The following is a 23,584-nucleotide window of genomic DNA, read 5'->3' as shown; positions in this document are numbered from 1 at the left end:
GGAAGGAAAGTTATGACCAACCTAGATAGCATATTCAAAAGCAGAGACATTACTTTGCCAACAAAGGTCCATCTAGTCAAGGCTATGGTTTTTCCTGTGGTCATATATGGATGTGAGAGCTGGACTGTGAATAAAGCTGAGCGCCAAAGAATTGATGCTTTTGAACTGTGGTGTTGGAGAAGACTCTTGAGAGCCCCTTGGACTGCAAGGAGATCCAAGCAGCCCATCCCCAAGGAGATCAGTCCTGGGTGTTCATTGGAAGGACTGATGCTGAAGCTGAAACTCCAATACTGGAGGGACTGGGAGCAGGAGGAGAAGGGGACAACAGAGGATGAGATGGCTGGATGGCATCACTGACTTGATGGACATGAGTTTGGGCAAACTCCGGGAGTTGGTGATGGACAGGGAGGCCTGGCATGCTGTGATTCACAGGGTCGCACAGTCGGACACGACTGAGCGACTGAACTGAACTGAATGTCGTCATCAGAGTAATAAGACCTGGCTTTAACTGTAATTACACTATAATAACAGAGCCCAGAATTGAACAGATCTTTTTAAAACTTAAGTAGGATTCATGTAAGGAGAAAGCAGTGGCACCCCACTCCAGTACTCTTGCCTGGAAAATCCTATGGACGGAGGAGCCTGGTATGCTGCAGTCCATGGGGTCGCACAGAGTCAGACACGACTGAAGTGACTTAGCAGTAGCAGCAGGATTCATGTAAAAAATTAATCCTACCTTAAAACATAATATTTTAAGGGCTCTTGCTTTATCATTGATCATAGTCCTTAGCATGTTAGGTGTTGGATAGATATTGGTTTCACTTATTAATTAAACAAATACTAATTGAATGAATATTGTGTGCTGTTTTCTGTTGGAATTTATCAAATTGACAGAAAAAGATAAAAATTCCTGCCCACATACATACATAAATACTTTCAGAATTCTAACTGTAACAAATAGGATTGCTGGTTGCTTATAAACAATAATTTGCATATATTATTATCTACAGTTAACAAACTGTACAATTACCACACTTTACTTTAGAAGAAACTGAGTTACACAAACCCTGGCGATTACAGAGTGCGCTATGAGTGAGTAAGAAATGGGGTCTGTCACTTCTTCTCAGAGAGCCTCAGCTGACCCAACATGGCGCGGTTGGTGTGGTCTGGGCCTGGTTGGGAATCAATACTGAGGACTGGCCAACAGAGGGTGCTTTCCATAACACCTCCCCTAGGTGCACAGGACTAGAGTGAATCAGGGAAGAGTAGCTTTAACTATAGATACCTTCTTAGATGTAGATTCCTTAAAATAAAAACTTACCAACTCATGCTTCTAAACCAAACCAGAGTTTTAGCAAACTCACTTTATTATATTTGTATACCAAGTATGCATTTCCAGAGTTTTACCAAAAAACACATATTTAAAAAGTAGATATAATGAAAGAAACAAGTCAGAGTCTTTTACAAATATATACGCATAACCCTACAGACATGACTGCCCCATAGAACTGGCAGGGGAAATAACTGATTTCTTAAACTCAAGAAGCAGACTGTGCAGAAGCCAGCACAGCTTCCTAGGAACACGGCTCACAAGACTGAGAGTTCAGAATGGCCCTTATTTACAAGTATTCACATTTACAGCTTAAAAAAAAAAAAAAAAAAGGAAACATTCTCCCCTCTTGCCAGTGTGTTTTCCTTTCCTTTCAGGGAAAAAAAAAAAAAAAAAGAATGCAACCTCTGGAAGCTGCTAACAGAGGAGGCTGGCTCTCTAGGATATCCCTACCTTTTGCCAGAAGCTACAAATGTATACTGGAAAGTAAACAATGGAAAGGTTATTGAAGGTTAAGTACATTCACACACTTCAGACTGAACGGCCAGACTCCTAGCTGGGAATTAATTTACACAGCATGGACCCAGTGCCCTAGTTCTGGCTGGGGTTGCAGGAAGGAGGGTGGGGAGATGAGGCATAGCTGATAGTCCCAGGTCTACGGCAACCAGAGGTCACCCAGAGGGCACCTCTGTTTATAACCCGAGCCCTTTCTCATTTATCTTCCACTGAGGATTCCCTAGTTGGATCCATGACAGGCTCTGTGACATCACCTGTCAGCTAATAATAGAAATTCAGTCAGCCACCTGCCAGCAAAGATGGATGGGTTTTTGGTTACAGACTTACTAATTGAAAGTGGAGCTTCCTCCCACCAACCCCCACCCATTCCTCCCAGCCAGGTCCCCTCCCACCCTGCCCCTACCCCACTCTAGCTTACAGGCAGCTAAGGCCCTGGATCCCCGTGGCTGTTCATTAGATCTTCACTAACTTATACAGTCGGTTATGACAAGAGCCCCGCCAGGACTTCAGAGAAGCAACCGCACCCCTAGGCCCTGCTCAGGTTTCATTTAGGAGCCTTCCTTTGGTCGAACTGCTCTAGAACCCAAAGGCACAACCTGGATCTCTGGAGTGAGAAGTCACACAGCCACTCTACAGTGAAGATCAGGGTGAAGGCTCCAGGGCTAAGGGGCAACACCTTTCAGAGGCTGACAGGACTGAATTTCAAATCTTATCAGCCGTGTCACATCCGAACTGGAACACAGAGGAATGACCTTAAATCATTAGCTTTTAGGATTTAAGCTGGTTCAGAATGAACATTCGAAAAAAGAATCTAGAATGTTTCTGAGGAATCTTTCAGTTGTTTGCTTGGATGTATTGGTAAGGAATAAGCTACAGTTAGGTTCTTATGGGGAAAAACCTGACTTAACACAAATTTTGGCTGAAAATTAGTTTAAAAATTTTGTAGTATATGAGGCCCTGACATGGCAAAGGTTTGGGAATAATTTGTTTCCCTTCTCTGATGATAAAAATGTTTCAGAAACATTTTCCTTAATCATGGGTCTGGAATGCTGGAGGCAATGCCTGGCTTTTGGTTGAGAGGCTGGCATTGCTCACTGCTCCACGGCCTGGTCCATGTTTCTGTTCTATTGCTGAGCAGTGTGCAGAACACGTGAGCCACGCAGCCTGGCCCCGTGCACCCTGCACTATGCCCTCCAGGCTGTGCACTGGCTGAACGGCTAGATACAGGAAGCTTTCCTCCCGTTTCCTGTTTCGCAGACTCGGGCTCCATTTGGACTACTGAGAAGAATGTATTATCAGAGGTGCGCCTGCAATCCAAGCTCTTTTGTTCAGTTAAAGCGATAATGTTGCCATAAAAATGATAGTTTAAAATAAAGAGGGGGGAGAGGAAAGAGCTGACTGTTCACAGCACAGGCCCTGTACTTTCTGAAGTGTCTATACCTCAGCAGGATTTCTTGTACTGAAGCTGATGCACACTGGGAGAGCTATTCTCCATACAGAAGTACAGACCATTCAGTGACATGAGTTCTTTCCTGGCAAATAAAATATACCTTTAGATCTTTGCAGACATCGCCACTTTGGTCCCTACACCCTACTGGGTTTTTATTTTGGAAAAATAGTTTCAGAGCTGTTCAGAGGCAGCTTGTTTTACTCTGTGAACTGAATGTAATGTTGTGAGATTTTCGAAATTAGATTTCACAGTTTTTAAAGTCCACCATAACTGGCAAAGGCTGTGGATCTTTAAGGACGGGGTGAGAGAGAGGAACTTCTCTACTTGTATTTAGAACCAACAGATCTATATTGAGGTGTGCTTATTACACATGTACCCTGGGCCTAAAAAGTATTTATTTGAGATCTCTTGATTAGTGGCCTTAGATATTAGCACTGCCCTCCAGATATCAGCTAGAGCAAGTAATTAAAAGAGAAACAACTCCTTTCTTTGGCTCACAGGTACCACTTTCTGTGTGTGAACAGTTTACCTATTACAGCGCTGCTTTAAGCACAAAGTGTGGTAGGTACACCTGGATCTCTAATTCTAGAGCCAGATGTCTGGGATCAAAGCCTGGTTCTCCCCCTCATTAGCAACAACGGGCCAGTCTGCTGAGACTGTATGTGCCTTGGTTTTCTCAGGGGTTTTAGAACAGCATCTGTATCACAGGGCTCGTATGAAGATTAAACAGGAAAGCCCTGGCACACTCTAAGTGCTCAAGAAACACTGGCTGTGATCATTCAACTGCGTAACAGTGTTGGGGGACATGGCAGGCACACTCAGCCACTTCATTTGCAGGACAGTGTAGGCAAGTGTGACCAACACAGGGCTTGGACACGGCCAGAAACAGACCACAGAATGATCAAACTTAACTTTAATGAAGTCACCCAGAACTAAGGATGATTCAAATCTCTTCTCATCTTCAATATTGGATTTATCAGAATTTATCAGTGATTCAGTAATTTCAAATCTGAAATGCTAACAGTAGAACAGAAGCCAGCAGGAGAGCCGAAAGGACGGCAGGGTGTCCAACAGCTGAGTGGAGAGAGCAGAGAAGGCAGGTACCATTTGTGTGATTTTGCTTCTGTGAATTCAAGTGAATCGCCATTATTACCAAGCAGTATTTGCTTAGATTCCTGACCTCTAGCTCAAAGCTAAGTTGGACTCCACTTTCGCAGAAACAGGGCTATACAGACCTTTATCATGAAAGTTTGCTGAATTCCCTACAAGCAAAAACTTGGTAGGGAACATTAAATACGAAGTCCAAATTTCATTTTGCTGTGTACAAATCTAAGTATCTCCGACAGAGGCAGAGCTGGTGGAAGCTGGCTATTAAATCTGCAGGGTGGCATTTCCAGTATGAGCACCGGTTAATGGGAAGACATTTTGATAGTTAGATGGGATATTTAAAAATAACTGTATAGGAATTAAGGTATATAACTCAGAACCTGAAGTCTACTTTGACTAGAAAAGGTAAAGCAAAAGATTGGCACCTTTGAAGTGCAGAGCAGAAACACAATATCCCCAGTTCATTCTTTCTTCTGTTAGGCACTGCTAATAGGGTCCAGTTAAACGAACAAGAGAAGACAGGATGCCTCTTCGCCTCTCTCGGACCCCAGGGTGTCCTGTTTGCTCTGCTGAGTGGCCGTTTCAGAGCCCAGGAGGGGCTCCCGGCTGCAGCGCCCCCACTTACCAGGAGATGGCGGCTGGAGCTTGGGCTGCTTCTTGGTGTCGCCTGTGCTGAAGACTTCCGGTGGGGGCTCCTCCCCACGCTCGATCTTGCACTCAAAGGCAAACAGGTACTGAATATACTGCTTTTTCAGGGAGCTTGCTGCACTGCTCGAAGTGCCAACATTTAGGTTGGTTGCCAGCTCACGCCACTTCTTGTTTTTATTAACCTAGCCAAAAAAATAAAAAAAAGGCAGGATCACTGGTTTGCAGCAAAGTGGCTTATTTAAAGCCAGGAAACAAAAAAAAGCACTTAATATCTTGGTTTACTTTTTTTATTTTTCATTTGCCTCTTTTAACTAATGTTCATTACTCCCACTCAGTAGTGCCTAGACAGCATTTACAGTTATAAAACCATTAAGGAACCTGCTGATAGCTACATAAAAAGCATTGCTCATGGAGATTCTTCTGCCCGGTGCATCTTCTAATGCCTCCGAGTCTGCCAGAGCGGGTGCTGCTCGGAGCCGGCGATTTATCTCTGAGCAAAGGTGCTCTTGCTCACCCCCATCTCACTCTTATTTTTTTTATAAAAGGGTGTCTAAAAACTAATTTAAAAAGCAATAACAGAATTATTTTGCAATTTAAGTATCTGAGCCTTAATAAGAAAAACAATGTCTCCTTCCAACAGCCACAAGCTTCCAGAAAGATGAGCCTCATAATTTCTGTTCATGCCCAGTCTTTCACGTGAGGCTTTCTTGTAGTGTTGGGTGAAGGAGGCCCCAACCAAATGAGCCCAACCTAACAGTCCAGCAGAAGTCATCAACCCTGTCTGAGCTGTGGAGCCACCAGCTAGCTGACATGGCAGCACCAGTGGGCTTCGGAAGGGGCACATAGGACCATCCAGTGTTCCCACTTGCACTCAGGCTGGAGGGAATACAACTGCAAAAAGAGAAGAAAGGAAGGGAATCCTCAAATGTTATATAAAATTTGAGCAATTGGTTTAACTTTCTGATTCCCAATGGGAACAGGTCACACGAGGCTGACACACGAAGGAAACATGAAGGCCTGCAAATGCTTGGGGAATATTTTGCCTTTAGATGTGTCCTGTATTAAGTAGCATGAGTTAAAGGGACAGTGAGTTTGAATGAAATGTTCAATTTTTGGATTCAAACTTCCTCACAAAGCTCTTTATGTTCATTTACTTAGTATTAAATGGTGCGTGAGAAACCAGAGAATACTCTCGAGAATGCTTAGTGCCATTTTTGGTACTGAATGCCAGGCTGCAACGGGCAGGCCTGTGACTGCTTCTGAAATCACAGGCAGAGCGCTGCCTGGGACACCCTGAAAAGCAAGGCTTTTAGCTGATCCCTCTGGGGCTGCAGCACCTGTTTGAACCACATCTGATGGGGTGTGAGTGACAATGCAGCCAAGGCCTCACCGCTGGGAATCACTACTACATTCAAGCAACTTCATCAGCTAAGACCCAACCTGGGAGTCCACTTGGCTGAGTGAGGTGTCCTGATGGTTCCTTGCTTCTGTGAGCTGGGTGAAACCCTTCGCTGGCCATCACCCACACCTGGTCACACCTGGTCTGCATCCTGTGACCCCATCTGATTATGCCTTCTGGAGTCAAGCTCTAATTGCTTTACTTGGAGGCCTCAGTCTCGGGTAGGAGGAGGCTCCTCAGGGAGGGCTGAGAACAAAAGCCTCTCCTGCAAGCCCTGCAGCCCAGATACCAGGGTGGGTCCTCAGTGATACCTGTGCATCAGCTGACCTACCTTTGGATAGTGAGGCCTGGAACACCTGAGGCCCGGAGCAGCTCCTTTCACTGGTCTGGGAAGGAGCCCAGGAACTGACAGGTTTTAAATGCTCCCAGGTGCTGCTAATGAACAGCTAGGTCGGAGAACCAAGGGCAGATAAAGGGCATGCGCTTCGCAATCAAACAAACTTGGCCCCACCACCTACCCTGAGAGTCCCTGGGCCACAACATTCTTGTACAGTCGGCCTTCCCTGTTCCCTGGTTCTGTATTTCTGAATTCAACGAATTGTGAATTGAAAGTACTGAAAAAGAAAAAAAAAGCCCCCCCCACCTCGCCCAAAAGAAAGTTCCAAAAAGCAAAACTTGAACTTGTACCAGCAACTATTTACATAGCATTACACTGTATTGGGTATTATAAGTAACTGAGAGATGATCTGAAGTATATGGGAGGTGGTGTGTAGGTTCCAGAAATAAAGAGGCTCGAGCTCACAGGGTTTCAGTATTTGTGGGGATCCTGGAACCAGTGCTCTGTGGACCCCAGGGGACGACTGTACTTCAATCTGTTACATCTCTTCTTCAGGGCTGATGACTCTGCATTCCATGGGTGTTGAGAGAGAAGTGACAAGAAAAAGGATGGTGCCCAGGATGCGGCAGGCACTCACCCCTGAAGGCCCTTTTCTCCATGCTACTTCGGGATATGGACACACAAACCCTTCCCAGGGCTAAAAACAGGGCTGTGACAGGGAAAGGAGAATGCGGCCCCTAGGGCACAGAATGAAGGGGCAAGTGCAGGAGAGGCATCTGCACTACCCCATAGGAGTGCCTCCGGGCACTCTGCACCTGGGTGCCCCCAGCTGTGGGGAAGGACAGCACTGCCCCTCCTGTCATCCAGGTACAGCGGACATGGTTGTAGAAGGATGACAGTTTTCTTGTTAACTTGCTCTGGATAGAGGGAAACAGTGAATTTGATTTATATCTGATCCAGACAATTTAGTCATTTGCAAAACATTTCTGTTTACTATGAAATTCTAACACAGATTCCACAGAATTCTAGAGCTGTTAGGGACCCTAAAGCAAAACCTAGCTCAAATGTCTCATTTTACCGTTGAGGATTGAGTCCACATAAATGACCTACTGAAGTCACTCTGCGAATGGGTGGCAGATCGAGGTCCCTGACCCCAGGGCAGCCCCCGCCCCCGACCTGCCACACGTGAACATGGATCCAGTGAAGTGACCTTCCCAGAGGCTCAGCTTTTTCTTTGTGAGAAAAAAAAAAATTCAAGTTTGCATATTCAAAGCTCATCCATAGCATCTCCTCATTCATCTGTTCTCACCTGTGCCAAACCTCCGATCTCTTTGACGCAGACATAGAGTCGGAACAGGTCCAAGGGCTTTTTGCCCACCGCAGGCAGACTTGAGACCGGGGAGCCCCTCTCCTCCATGAAGGTGAGGTAGCGGTCCACCCACAGCTTCCTCTCTGGCTCATTCCCCAGCTCATACACCTTTGTGATCTTTTCCCCAGTGGTGGTGGATGAGCTGGACTTCTAGAGCCCAGGGTAGCATTTGGAGATGGGGCATAAGCGGGCCGAGGGAAATGGAAGAAGGTGAGAAAAAAAGTAATGAGCTACCAAATACAAGAAGAGAAGAAATTTTAAAACTACTGCTATCACACAACAATCAGGAATGAAGGCTACTAGTTCAGGCACAAAGTATACATTTGCTTAATTAAAAATTTACTTTAACTAAAGGGCCCAAACTCCCCCTTTTATATACTTGAAAAACAAAAACAAAACAAAAATCTTTTTTACTTTATCAATATAAGCGTTGAATCCCAGAAGGCAAGACTCCAATGACCTCTCATGTCATTTTTTCTTTTTTTTTCAAAAAGGGTACAAGTTCATTGAATGGCTACACTGAGTTTAAAGTTCCAACTGTAATATTATAGAGCCCCCCTCCTCATTACATAGATGCCTACATTTCCTTGTCAAAATATAAATGACCAATGTATAGCTTTATTAAAACTAAATCATATGGAGGTAGAGCACATACATGATGTGTGTTGAAAAATACAAGGTTGGTCACACGTCATTGGACCCAGCGGTGTGTGCGCTTTACATTTGAGAGCCTTCTAAATTAATGGCCAGTTACTAGCATTCTCTCAGAATGATCCGCTTTCTTGACTTAAGATTTCTTGAACTTTTCTGCCAAGGTAATTTTAATAGATTTCTTAAGCAAATATGTGTTCATCACAAACACATGTGCTATTTCATACTCCCAGATTTACGAACGTTTACTTTTATGCACCCATTTGGTTTATACTGATGTTCTAATTCTTGGTATTTCATTTTTCTAATTTTATATTTGATACTAAAATGTCAGAAGTGGCTGTTTCTGCACACCTGAAGCTCACCCTCTGGATTATGTGATCTGGGAAGGTAATACTTTTTGTCCTAAACAGCCCAGCTGTATATTTTCCCTTTCTTTTATGTCTCTGTATTTGTAACAATATTTGTGTACTTGTAATATCTGCAACTATGGGATTCTTGTGCAAAATCACTTGTAAATTCTCAATTAAATATTTCCTTGGAATAATAATATATTTCATTTAGTCATGTTTATTTACTGGGTTATCATTTGAAATGTATAGTATTATGTTAAATGAATTTTTTTTAAACTCTTTTTTGTTATATTTAGCTCAACATAATTTTAAACATGTGACCTGAAATGGGGATGGTGAGTTAAATAACATAACTGTCATCAAGGTTTGATGCTACCTTGTTTAGCAAAGTGATTCCCAATAAAACTAGGGCCTGAGAAAGGATGGTTGAGAATGAAATTAATCAAGCTGATGGGTGGCAGAGGTCCTTCCAATTAACATGTAATTTCCCAAGCTATTTTTGCTGAAATTTTAAGCCTTCAGCTTTAGAATTATTGAAACATAAAATCTTTATATAAAACATATAAAAATGGGTGATACAGCTGATATAAATAAAAAATGTAGAGTAGCAGGATAAAAAAAAACTGTGACCTTTTACAATTTATACTGATGAAGCTAAAGAGCAAGTCACCTAACAATTACTTTAGATAAGAACTTAAAATGTATATACATATTCCTATATATGTCTTATAAATTCATGTATATACCAGAAATATGGAACACATTCCATATCCAAATAAGTTTGTACATTTTATCATATTCTTATATCCAAGGAGTCTCTGACTAGGGAAACTGTTCTAACACATCTTATACCACATTCTCATTCTGGAAACATTACAGAAGCTTTGTCATCATTAATGAGGTAGTTATTAACAAGAGGTTTCTAAATCCTAGTGCTGAAAAACTTTTTGTCTTTATTGGGAGGCACATTGAAAAAATGGACCCAATCTTTTAAAAAAATAAAAATCTGAAATAAGAATCAGAGGAAAAAAGCACTATCATCTAAAATCAATTAACATAACAACAAACCACCACCATCATGAACCTCCCCCTTTTATTTCATCTGTGAAAAATTGAGAGGTAAAAAATTGAGATTCAATTTAAAAATAAGAGATATAAAATCAATCATTTCAATTTACAATTACTCTAAGTGCTCCACCAACATCCTGAATGTAAGAACCAACGGCTATTTCTGGCCTGGTCCTCTCTAAACCCCAAATGTGGAAGGGCTCCAGGAGAACAGTTCATCATGACCCAAGCAATGAGACTGGTGTTTGTTCCTATTTATGAGAAAGGACTGCATTCTCATAAACGGAAATGGGTCTAAAGGAATGATTCACTTAGTTTGACTATCCATAGTTTAACTTTTCTTACTGTTCTTTGTTAAATGAACTTAAGTTTGATTAACTTCTACGTGTCTCAATTTGTTCTCATAAAATGAGAAAATCTTAATGAATATAATTGCTTTTATTTATTTTTTTGTTGGGATAACTGTCTATTTTCCCAAAGGGAATACTTTGAAGGGCACAGTGCTCATTTGGATGTGAAAGTTCTAGTGGCTTTTTTCCAAAGTAGTATTTACTATTGCTTGATTAGCAATGTATGATTTTTTTAACAGTGATTTGCAACTATTATTTTTTGATAATTGCTTATAATAGTTTTATTTTTCATAGTTTTTAGATCTTTAAAAATGCACTTTGTGGTGCCATAATGTAGGAAAAGGCATCTATATGAAAAGAAAGTGGTCAAGCCTCAGTTATGTGTCAGGTCCTAGAAGAGTCCTCCTCTGAGGCCAGCTCCCTGGTCTGAATCATCACAAGTTTTATTTGTCCTTAGTGGCACCTGGCCTCACAGGGCATCGAGGTGTGTGTCCTGTGTGGGATTAGCTGTCTGCCCTCCACTCTTCTGACCAGACCTTACGTTCCACAGGGCAGGACCTGTGTTGATTTTGAATCACCAACAGTGACAGCACACTGAAGGTACTCAGTAGTTATTTATTCTGTAAGTGAATACTCAAATGAGAAAGGACTGAAAAGTCTGGCACCATCCAAGTAAGAATCAACAGCTGATTAAAACAGCCTATAAATAGGCTTTCAGTGAGCAAGGTGCTAAGTGAATGTGGACACAGTCTAATAAGACTGAAAGCTGAGAAGGGATTGGTGGACAAGTAACATCTCCATTCCCAGTCTCCAGGTGACACCCCAGCCCAGTCCCAAAGTTAGTATATGGGTATCCAAACAGACAAAAATGATATTAAGAAAAACAAAAGCCCTAGGACGTAAAGACTATACACTTTATCACTGATTAGGCTCAACATGCACTTTTTTTGTTCTCAGACATTAGTTTTGATGTGACCTTTGGATAAATGTCATTTACATTCTACTCATTAACAATGGGCAAGAGAAAAAAACAAAAAACAAAAAACAACTAGCCCTGCAGGAAGATAGTTAACTTTTCCAGGCCACTAGAACACCTCATTTTGCTTTGATACTGTAAAAATTGTATCTTACTGCATGAAACACTGTCATGGAGGCAAGAAAAAGAAATGGAGATTGCTGAAAAATTCCAGCAAGACATTATTATGGTGCCACAAAAGTTTTCCTTGCATATAACTTAATTAAGTCTATAAGTAGACGTTTCCTCAAATCTTTGAGGCAGATTTACATTTCAGCAGTCTTTACCATATGCCTGGTAATGTGTGTATGCATGTGTATGTGCGAATGTTTATTTTTATTGTAGAATGTTTTGTAACAAAACTGTTGGTCCACGGCACACTGTCAAAGCATAGAACATCTTTGTTATTTCATTTCAGGTCTGTTATTAGACAAGCTTTATTAGGAACACTGTGAGGAGCAATTTTAAGTACAATTTAAAAGTTGCATCTCAGAAAGAGAAGTTAAATACTCTTTAACATGTATCTGCAGTGATTTGACAGCAGAGATAATCTGAGGTCCTTCATAACAATCTCCTTTCGTTCCCTTCTTGAATGAGCATTTCATTGGAGCGTGGAGTTTTCTCAATACAAAGCAATCTCTACCACCTTCCACTACCTCAGATCACATCCTCCCTTGTTCTCTTTTTCTATGACTGGAGCCAGAAGTGTGGTTGTAAATTTTTAAAAAGTGGTTATTTACAGGGAGCGATAGTGTATGGAGAACTATATAGAAAAAAGAGGACAGTAATATGTGATTTTAAGTATGATTATGTTACAGTTAGAAAATGAAATAAATAATTCAGTTTGTTTTTCTTTCTCATATTTAAGTAGAAGGAAGGGTTTTGATAATAGTTTCCTATTGACTTACTAGATACAGATAATGTGACAATAACTTAAAATATAATATATATCTCAATTATTCTTTATTATCCAGAAATCAGCAAGATGGAAATTTTAAGCATGTAGTATGGGTCTATTAGAAGTCTTTAAGAAAAATCTTTTTTTTCTCCACTCATGTTTTATTGGTCATCTCTTATTTTCTAACATCAGTTCCCTACCCTACCTCCTCTCTCCTCTGAATTTCTCCCCTCTTCCCATTAGCAGGCTTAATGCTAAAGTCCTGTCCATTTTATCTCAACATTTTAAAGATATTTTCAACCTCCGAAATTTTCCCCTCTGAGCCAATAAAAACTGTTTTTGAAAAGTTATACATGGGGTTCTATTTGTTGACTTGAGAATACTACTGATTCAAAAATGTTTTTTCTTTAATGAAAAGAAAAACCAGAACAGATTATGGGACAACACCCCTCCCCATGTTGGCTGCCTTCTGAGACTCAAAGCAAATAACACAAAGATATCAGAATTAAGGAGTTGCACTCTCTTTCATTAGTTCTGCATAACCCATACTAGAAGCATTTTTTTCATTTCATCTTGGTTGTTGAAAAAGCGAAACATATGTCTAGAGAAGAGGTAACAGTGAATATTGCCCTTTCTTTCTCTGAAAAGGAAAATGCTGGTTATAGCAGAGCTCCACATGAATTTTACAAACATTTACTGGAACTACCAAATCTTCAAACCTTCAGCTCTATCTGTTTAAACCAGTGAATGGATAATTAATAGCAGCCTCCTTGTGGGGTTTTGACTAGATTGCCAGATTCTGCAGTTAGAGTCTTCTTCCCTCCAACTTGCTTTTCCTGAGCTGTGCTCTTCAATACATTGTCTTACAAAAATTAGCGTATTAATTAAGCCTTCTTGGCAAGTAATTGCATGTTCAGTTTTTTTTTAAAGATCTTTTGATTCCCTATATGAATGTAAAATAAAGGTTACTACAGTGCCATTCTTCTTCTTCTTTAATGGCACAGAATTAATTTCTTTAGTAGGAAAATAAAAGCCTAGTTCTACAGACAGAAGAATATTAAGGAAAAAAAATTCCCTTATATACACATTTCCACTTTTTAAAAATATCATATAAAATCAACAATTTTAAGATTCTCAGCATGCTTGCACAGGATGTAAATTTTCCAACTCAAATGATTCTAATGTAGGCACACATTAATCTATGAGTAGCATTCCAAATATTCACATATGCTAACATTTCTACAAATTTTCTGTTATTTTCTGACAACTAGACTGAAACAAAGTAGGGCTATAACATGCTGAACTGTGCCCAGAGTATAGTATTTATGTTTTCAAGACACAGGTAGTTGTGACATAAGATCTTTTAGACACAATAGCCCATGAAAGATTTAGTCCAAAGGCCAAACTTATCATTTATTCCATGGCTGCTATTAGTTACCACGTAAATGGACAGTTAACTCATTTTAAAGATGTTCCAGAAGCTCACAATGGGTTAGACATTTAAACAAAGTCACTCTGTGAAGGAGTTTGGGCCCACTAGCACAATCACATGCTTCTTATAGACGCTTCTTTATATCAGCGGTTTCATTATCAGCAATCAACTTACGTTATGATGCATACAAACTTTACTCATTTTGTTACTAGTATAATTACGAAGAAAATCCTTTCATGGATAAATTATGAAGAAAAAGTCTTATAAAACAAATTAATAAGCAAGCATTAATTAATTATCAAAAAAACCCCCAAAAACCAAAAAAAAAAACCAAACCAAAACAAAAAAAAAACAAAAAACCAGAGCCACTTACAGGGCTTGATGGAGTCTTTGGCCAGCCTGGGCTGCTAATGCTATCACTTTCATCTCCATGAAATGAGGAGATGCTAGCAGAGCTGGGGGACATTGGGGAAGGGACTGGCAGGTTGCCGGGGGTTGGGGGCTGAGAAATACCCTGAGAGCTGTAGCTATCCTGTGGTAGAGGAATAAAAAAAAAAAAAAAAGACAAAGGTAGGGCAAACTTTATTTAAAATAACAAAAAGCACATCCAGTTTAAAGACTAATTTTTATATATAATATATATATATATAAAGACATGTACAAACACACACACAAAACCACACACATATAAAGGTATTAAAACAACATTCTTAATTAGTATAACTTGGTAAGTTTGCTGGATGCTGGATAAGACCACTAAGCCACCATGCTTATTCAAGCTTACATGGAATGCTAAGCATGGGTTACCCCTTATGAAAGAAAGAAAGGAAAAAAAAAAAAAAAGCTGTTCACCTTATTTATCAAATAAGGCAGGAAAGCAAAATATTAAGTATGCTGTTGTTGCTGAGGCGGCCAAAACAGGAAGCTATAAACTGAAGGCAGAGAAAATGGCTGCAAGTATCAAAACCAGGCAAGATCCCTTCCTTCTCCCCACCCCCGAGGCACTTCTCTGGGTGGGTCCTGTCCCTCCGCCCCCTCCCACACCCAGTTAAATGCCATAAGAACTAGTAACTTTCAGATCCACACCATGAAGGGGGTGGGGAAAGAAGACTGCAAACGTGTCGCACAAGATGGAGGCATGCAGAAGAGAAGAAACCAAATGAAAAATAGAGGAGAGGACACGGCAGCTTCAGCGAGCAGGCCCCACACCACGTGCAGAGGAGAGAGGAGTACCTTCGACTTGCCCTCCGGCTGTGCACTGCCTTCTTCTTTACCGTCGGCTTTGAGAGGCAAGGGCAGTTTGGATTCACTAGGAGACATCATATCTGCAAGACCCATAGATGCTAATCGAAAACAGGAGAGAGAGTTTAGGATTATACGTGTGACTCGTCAGGCTGTGCTCACTAACACAAGCTACCAAGTGATGGGGCACCCGAATTTCCCTCCAAGGAAGGAAAGAAAAAAAAGGAGAAAGAAACTGTAACTCAGAGAATGCTAATTTCTACAATCTAAGTAGCAAAGGATTCTTGCAATTCTTTCTTATCTTTAGGGGGAGAAAAGCAATCATTTAACTCAAGACCTAAGCCACCAAAAGTCAACTGTTATCAATATTATGTTTTCAAAATTATTACGGTTTTAATCGTGGAGGTGCAAATAGAAATATGCTCAACGACCAAATTGCTAATTAGGTGTTGGAAGCAAAGGCTGGGTGTGTGTATTTTCACTGGCTGAGTGGAGGATTTACTGCTTTCTTAACTTCCTAAATTCACACAATCCATAGTTCGTAAAATCACTTACCACTTAATACTATTTCACTCAAAAGTCACATCTATTACATATGGCCTAGGCTACAAGGATAGAAGACGGTTGTAACAGATGATTTCAAAAGCACTCATCGAAAGTCATCTGTGAAGGAGAGGATTTCTAATTACTTTGCAAAGGGGCTGGTTTCCGTTCACTCTGGGGCAGGATGTACACGGATCAGTCCTCAGCTGCAGTTCAAAAGCCCAGGTCAAATACCCACACCAGCTCAAGTCAACCCTGCGATCCCAGGCAAGACTCATCTTCTAGCTCCTGACTCAGAAATTCAGTCAGGTTCATTTAGGCTATAGAATGAAAGGTCCCCAAAGGTCAACTGATTTTACCTGCAATACTAATAGACATTTTTAACTTAAAAATACGGGTTTAGCTTTCTTTTTAAAGGAAGAACAAGGCTAGAGTAGGGAATCAGTGTAGCTATCCAGGGTATAACTGCTGAATTTCTATAGAACCCCACTGTGCAAACCATCTGCACGGCACTGGGCTGTGAGTGCCACACCACCCAGCTGTGTGAAGAGGCAGAGTGAGGAGAGGTGGAAGGAGAAAGTGAGAGGGGAGAGAATTACGAGCCTTAAAAATGAGTGAAAACCAGAAAACATTCCCATTTCAAAAGAAAATAAAACTCGAGGTTTTATGAACAGGACCCATTTCACATTCTGCGAATCAAAGTGCTGGCTCAACCACTGCCGTGCACATGCAGCATAATGTGCCAAAAAAAGAAAAAAAGCTTAAAAAAAAAAAGGCTCCGCAGATTGCCCACTACAAAATGATTATTGCACATATTCATGTATTACTATGTTTTAGAAAATAATTAGTTTTAATTACAGCAGTGAGAGAGTGAGCAGGGCTCTGGCGAATTAGCTGGCAAGCTTGGTGGTGTTAATTTGCTAATATCGTTAGCATCACTGCAGGTTGAGACCAGAGGTCCTGCCAAAAGAGCCTACCCGGCCACGTGCCCGTGAGTTTACATCAGCACACTCAACGATGCACTCTGAAATGCCTGTGTTTTCCATGGGCACACTGGCTTGTTTTTCAAAGCCCATTTGCAGCCCAGTCAGCCCTTGGAGTCATCACCACACACACAAATCATAATTGGGATGTTTTTCTTTCTTTCTTTTTTCAAATTACTTTCAATACTTAGACTTTAAGAACTGAAACAAAAAGCTTTTTCAAGTGATGCAGCTGCAGAGAAAAATCTATTGGGATCAGCTAAAAACGCGGTTATTTTTGTGAATGTGTGAAACCTCAAAAAAGCAGCTGAGAGATATTACACCAAGAAGACAGCCTTGTGCAAAGTAGCGGATGGCTTTCCTGCAGCTTTACCTCTTGGGTCTACCAGGATATGAAATTGGGAACATCTTTACATGAAGAAACCCCCTTTTGAGAAGAAGAGAAGAGAAAAAAAAGCAGGGCAAATGTGGAAAGCAGGGCTTCTTTACCAAAGTCCACATGTCCTTGGCTAGCTATTCCCAGAGTGGGCTCAAAGGAACGATAATCACACAATTCCAGAGAAAAGTGGCAAGTCATGGGCATGGGGTTTCTGTTAAGTCCTGCTCCTTCTAAGGTTATAATAGTCTGTCAGTATTTACAATAAATTATGCCTGAATATGAGTTTTGAAAAATAGGAATTAGTAATTTCTTAGTAGTTCCTTCTTCATGCATTAAATGTGTTAATGTACACAAAAGTAATTATTTTTAACATAAAGCATTAGGCCAATTATTGAATTATGATAATGACAATTTAGAGTGATTTAAAAATCACACTGAGATGAATTTATAAGCACATATAGGGGTCTGAAATTCCCCAAATTTCTTCATTTTCTGTTATATATTTTAAAATGGGCATTCAGGGTATGCAAATGTAAGTATTTTTTAAAAATTATTTCGAGAGAAACATAAGTACAAAATATAGAGGAACAGCTTTACTTTGTATCCCTGCTTTGTATGAGTGTCATATACTCAATCGTGTCTGACTCTTCATGACTCCTCTGTCCACGGAATTTTCAGGCAATAATACTGGACTGGGTTGCCATTTCCTCCTCCAGGGTATCTTCCCTGGTCCAGGGATCAAACCTGCGTCTCCTGTGTTTTATTTTACCAAATGGATCATAAGGTCTTTCCTTACTGTGGCTTTTACTGTTCCTTTTGTTAAAAAGTTTATTTTTGACTTCTTACCAGAATTCTCACTGAATCACTGCAAACAGCCATATGTCTCCCAGGGCACTACTTTTTTTTTCTCCTTTTCCAGAAGAGGAAGACCCTCAGTATTATAAGGATGTGTTAAATCAAAGCACTGTTCCTCCTACTGACATCAGTAATCCCATATGTAGAGTTCAGACATGAAAAGGGGCAGTAAAGAACCTGTGACTATGGAGAGAGCTGTGTGGGTACTGTATATACATCTTAAGTATTAGCCTCTGGCTTTACCATTGGAATTTAAGAGAAGAATGAGCTCTTAAAGTAAGTGTAGGTCAAGGTCCTAAGGCAGCTTTCCCACCCTGGATTTAGTATATTCAACAAGAACATAAAAAACATATGGTGTGAGTAAAAGTGAACTTAAACATTCATTCCTACCCTTCCAGCTCCCTTGACTTAGTCTCCCATCACAGCTACAAAATTATTCCCAGAAGATGGTAAAACAGGACCAGAAACACACAAACAGTTCTTTTTCATGGCAAATAAAATACTCTGTGAAATGTTTAACTCCTTGTTTTTGAAAACACAGAAGGTTCTATCTAAGTGTATACACTTGCAGATATTCACCGTTTTTATATGTAGCAAATATATAGAGAATACAGTTAACACATACAAAGGGTATGAGAAAAGCTCAGGAGAAACACTTCTCTCTGGCTGGGTCAGCAGAGCTTTGAAATAATCCCCTGAAACTTCCTATGCTGACGCCTCCAAGGGGCCGGTGCCTGGCCACAGTGCCACAAGGCTGATCATTTACTCTCTTAGGTTATTTGGATGGAAATGCGCTAAGACTCTGTGCAGTGACTTCTGCGGAGGCAAACTTAGAATCACAGATGGTAGATATATTTTCTAGAATTTAGATATCTTCTTTAAGGTAATGGTTTATATGTAGATAATTATATGACTAATGATATTATAAAATGAAACATGAGTAAGTACAATGTAACTAACAGAACCGGTATTATATAAGGGTATATTTAATAAGGTTAAACTCGATTTGCAATTTTTCCCATAGTAATACATAATTCTAATCTTTTAGGCCAAATATGTATTTTAAAACCACTTCTTTAGAGGGAAGCAAGCCCACTGCTCACCATCCCACTTCTCCCTGCATCTGATGGGAGGAGAGAATTGCCACATTCACAGTCACATTGACTCCATTTAAGTAATCTCTTGCTCACTGACACTTGTAACAATTTGTCACAGTACACAGGAGAACTTGATTTTTGGCCTAGCACACCGTCTACAGGATAACTGCCTGAACTCAGCAAAGAACATGCTGGAATGCCGGTTGCATGAGCTGCTAACTGAGGTTCCTAAAACACCACTGGCCATCATTTGTATTATCTGTACTTTATCCAAAAGTGTCCATGGTTGGAGAAAATGTTTTGGTGTTATTACTGGTAATTTATTTCCATGGGCCCAAACCAGGAAGACTGAGGTGGTGATGATCTAAGTCATTTCTGGCCCACCTCTCAGTTCAGTCGCTCAGTTGTGTCTGACTCTTGGCGACTCCATGGACAAGGCTAGACAAGCACCTGCTAAGTCACTTCAGTTGTGTCTGACTCTGTGCGACCCCACAGATGGCAGCCCACCAGGCTCCCCTATCCCTGGGATTCTCCAGGCAAGAACACTGGAGTGGATTGCCATTTCCTTCTCCAATGCAGGAAAGTGAAAAGTGAAAGTGAAGTTGCTGAGTGGTGTCTGACCCTCAGCGACCCCATGGACTGCAGCCTTCCAGGCTCCTCCGTCCATGAGATTTTCCAGGCAAGAGTACTGGAGTGGATTGCCATTGCCTTCTCCGTAGACAAGCACAAATCTAGACAAATCAAGTGTACACCTTCAGACCACAACTCTTGTCAGGAGCTGCACTGTAATTGTGGGCTCCTCTGTCATTCCCATGTCGCTCAGAGACTGTAAGGCAGTTAAGCAGATTCACCTGTATCCATCAATAGACACACAGTAAATGCTAAATCATCAATTTCCTTGGATATGCTGGATGATTACTTTCTATCAGGTAACACTTGACTTAATAAAGCTGAAATCAAATCATATAAACGGGGAGAGGAAAATTTAATAAATGCTTAAATTATTAAAAATTCAGTATTTCAAAATGCACAATGCAATAAAAAATATACTACTACTGGCCCATACAAAAGACCATGAGGATAAATGGCCTTTCATTGAACATTTCCTCTGTATGAAATAACAAATAGCTAAATTATCTGAATAATAATAATAATAATAAGAAACCCTCTCTGTGAATCTCCATTAAATTGGTTACTACTCAGGAATACATAAATCTTCTTAGGCAGGGCATCTATTTGTTGTTGGTTATTTTTGTGGCTCTAGGTCCAAAGGAAAAAAGGGAAAAATGAGTGCTGCTAATAGTGGGGAAAATTTATTGTGCGGTTTCAATGCTCTAAAGTAATCTTATTTCAGCAAGCCAGACAAAACACATAATGTCATAACCCAAATACACCATTACCTGGGACGGTGCTGCGAAGGAAAGGGAAAGCTTCTAGCTAACAGTTCAAGCTTTTCACCTTTCATATTAAATGTAAAAACATCCACCTCGCCAGGATGGATGACTGCTTAACATCAGGAAGGGCTATTTTATTTATTTATTTGAAAAGCTTGATTTTCACCAATATTTTTCCTCTTCCATAAACTTTTAAGGAGAAGTGATCAGGAATGGCACTATTAAATTAGGCCCTAGAAATCAACAAACGCTAGATGCTCAGTGGGATGCAAGCCCAGTGTCTAGCTGTCTGTCCTTCCTGATCAAGAGACAACAGCTCCTGGGGCGGCCTTTCAAAGATGGAGAGGTTAGAAAGGTGGCGGAAGGCAGAGGAAATGAAAAAAGGTTAACAAGTGGGAGCCTGCCTCGGACTCCATGAGGTTTTCCTAACACATCATAAAGCAAAAGCACTGCAGGACACACAGCTGGCTATGCAAAGTTCCAGATTAACTACAGGAGGGAATCCTACCCAAAATGTAGGAGTTAGAAAAAGTTAACAGGTCAGGTGAAATACGTCAGGCGTTTTCTCATTTAAAGAGCAGTGTTCATCATCCCTAGATACTTAGGTGGATTTTAAGGAGGTGGTTCAGGACCTAAGGGGTCTAAGAATGTGGAACATGTGCACAGTTTTAGACATTCTTGTTGCTTCCACAAACGGCCAGAACACTCTTAGTCCACTAATCAGATTAGATTCGCTAAGAATGCAATTATTGAGATCATGGAGTATTCTGAAAAAATTAAGTATCATGAAAAATTTAAAACAAATTGTTAAAAAATGCATGATTTCTCAACAGAGACAGTCTACAAATAGCACTTTAAAAACAACTATTTTCATGTATACAGTTAAAGGTGAGTTTCCCTAAATGCAAAAAAACCAAACCCTCTTTCAAATACTACCTTTTCCTACTCTTCAATCATTTCCTTTGAGATATGAATTTTAATGCTTATTTCCACCATCAGCAAACAGAGACTACAGACTTTGTCATGGGATCTTCCAATAATGTCCAAAGATAGAGAGAGGTTAGTGTATGTAAATACTTTGTAAGCAATCTCCAACAACACTTGAAATACATCCACATATCACACAAATACAGAATGAATAAAATAATTTACATAAAATTAATGTCCCTAAGATTTACTAGATGGAGCAAGTAACCAAGAGAAGCAGTATTTCCCCTCTTTTCACCAAATGATCTGACTGCTCAGGTTGCTTCTACACTCTCAGTGGTGCAAACAAGAGGAGAAGAGGGGAGGGGAGAGCAGCCCTCGGAAGCAGGGAGCTGCCACGGTTACCTGTTGAGCTGTTCACCATATTGGGCGTCATGCTGTAGGGGGGCGCCTGGGTGTTCATTAGCCCAGAGCTGTTGTTCATGGGCTGGCTGTAGGGCGAGCTGGAAGCCATGAGTCCACTCTGATTCATGCCGGGAAAGCCGCCTTGCCTACATGAAGAGAAAGCACATGCATCCGTATACTGACCATGCACAGGAGCCGCAGTTTACCCGGCAGTCATTTCTCACCGTGGCGGTCATTATGTAAGGGGTAGGGCCGTTATTTTTCTTCTTCCCTTAAAATAATTTATTTCTTGAAGCAAAAGACTGAACTCTACTGCTAAGTAATAACTTAATGCACCATGTAAAAATTCCAAATAATATAAGTTCCACAAATAATCATGTCAGGTGTTCCAGGTTATAATTTATAGAGAGGAATATGAACAGGAAAGGGGGATCTTGAAATAAGAACAGGAATTACAAAAGCAAGCAAAATTAATTTCTAACATTTAAAAAGATTTGACTCTTCATTAACATAACTGAATACCCTTGCATCAAAAACCAAAAGTCAAGAAATAGAAAGCAGATGGGCAGTGTGAAAATGTTGTTTAAAAATTTTTTACTTTGACCTAAATTTTCTGATATAATAAATACTAGAGAAAGAAACTCCAAAACTCCCTTTAACAGTGTGCAATTAGGTACTATTAAAAACACATCAATTTCCCTACATTAAAATTACACAGTAAACATCAGACTTCCACTTCTTTTTGTAGAACTTCAAGATTGCCAGGAGAAGTATCAACAACCTCAGATATGCAAATGATACCACTCTAATGCAGAAAATGAAGAGGAACTAAAGAGCCTCTTGATGAGGGTGAAAGAGGAGAGGCAAAAGCTGGCTTAAAACTCAACATTCAAAAAACTAAGATCATGGCATCTGGTCCTATACTGGGTTTGAAAAAGTGGAAGCAGTGACAGATTTTATTTTCATGAACTTCAGAATCACTGCAGATAGTGACTGCAGCCCTGATATTAAAAGACCCTTGCTCCTTGCAAGGAAAGTTATCACTAACCTAGACAGAGTATTAAAAAGCAGAGACATCACTTTGCCAACAAAGGTCTGTCTGTATAGTCAAAGCTATAGTTTTTCCAGTAGTCATGTGAGAGTTGGACCATAAAGAGGCTGAGCTGAAGAACTGATGCTATTGAATTGTGGTGCTGGAGAAGACCCTTGAGAGTCCCTTGGACTGCAGGAAGATCAAACCAGTCAATCCTAAAGGAAATCAGTCCTGAATATTTATTGGAAGGACTGAAGCTGAAGCTCTGTGCAGCTGAGGCAAAGAGCCAACTCACTGGAAAAGACCTTGATGCTGGGAAAGATTGAAGGCAGGAGGAGGAGGCAGCGACCAGGGATGAGACGATTGGATGGCATCAATCACTCAATGGACATGGGTTTGAGCAAACCCATGGAGATAGTGAAGGACAGGAAAGCCTGGCATGCTTCAGAGTCCCTGGGGTTGCAAAGAGTTAAACATGACATGTTGTGACTGAACAACAAAGGAGTTTTTATACTGGAGGTAAGTGACCCAACAGGCTCCCAGTCAACCCTTCCTGCACTCCTGAGCAGACTCATTTTTATCGTGACTTAGTTTTGTGCCTATGCTCTGAGAAAGACAAACTTCTCTTAAATCCTGCAAAGAGGAAAAGGGTATTCTTTGAACCGAAGGAGACAACTGTCACACAATGTCATTCCTCTAACTGCTGGTAATGAGACAGGGAAAGATAGAGGGAGAGTTTTGAACAGCATGGTGGTTTAATTTTCCCAGGAAAATTAGGATACAGAAAGAAAGATAATGGTAAT

At 40.6% G+C, this 23,584-nt stretch overlaps 1 protein-coding gene across 6 annotated transcripts in view; it reads right to left on the bottom strand.

Moving 5' to 3' along the window:
* ARID1B (AT-rich interaction domain 1B) overlaps positions 1-23,584 on the bottom strand; it is a 428,198-nt gene that overhangs the window by 20,916 nt on the left and 383,698 nt on the right. For all 6 annotated transcript variants that reach the window (XM_069598783.1, XM_069598786.1, XM_069598785.1 and 3 more), the window contains 5 exons: positions 21,749-21,894; positions 15,157-15,266; positions 14,297-14,455; positions 8,097-8,306; positions 5,029-5,233 (listed from right to left, as the gene is read on the bottom strand). In XM_069598783.1, the coding sequence (XP_069454884.1) occupies positions 5,029-5,233; positions 8,097-8,306; positions 14,297-14,455; positions 15,157-15,266; positions 21,749-21,894 (830 nt within the window). The remainder of the gene's footprint in view (positions 1-5,028; positions 5,234-8,096; positions 8,307-14,296; positions 14,456-15,156; positions 15,267-21,748; positions 21,895-23,584) is intronic.

This window comes from Ovis canadensis, chromosome 8, assembly GCF_042477335.2.
Source record: "Ovis canadensis isolate MfBH-ARS-UI-01 breed Bighorn chromosome 8, ARS-UI_OviCan_v2, whole genome shotgun sequence".
Taxonomy (NCBI): Eukaryota; Metazoa; Chordata; class Mammalia; order Artiodactyla; family Bovidae; genus Ovis; species Ovis canadensis.
Note: the sequence above shows the minus strand (reverse complement) of the source record. Positions and strands in the feature narration are given on the sequence as shown.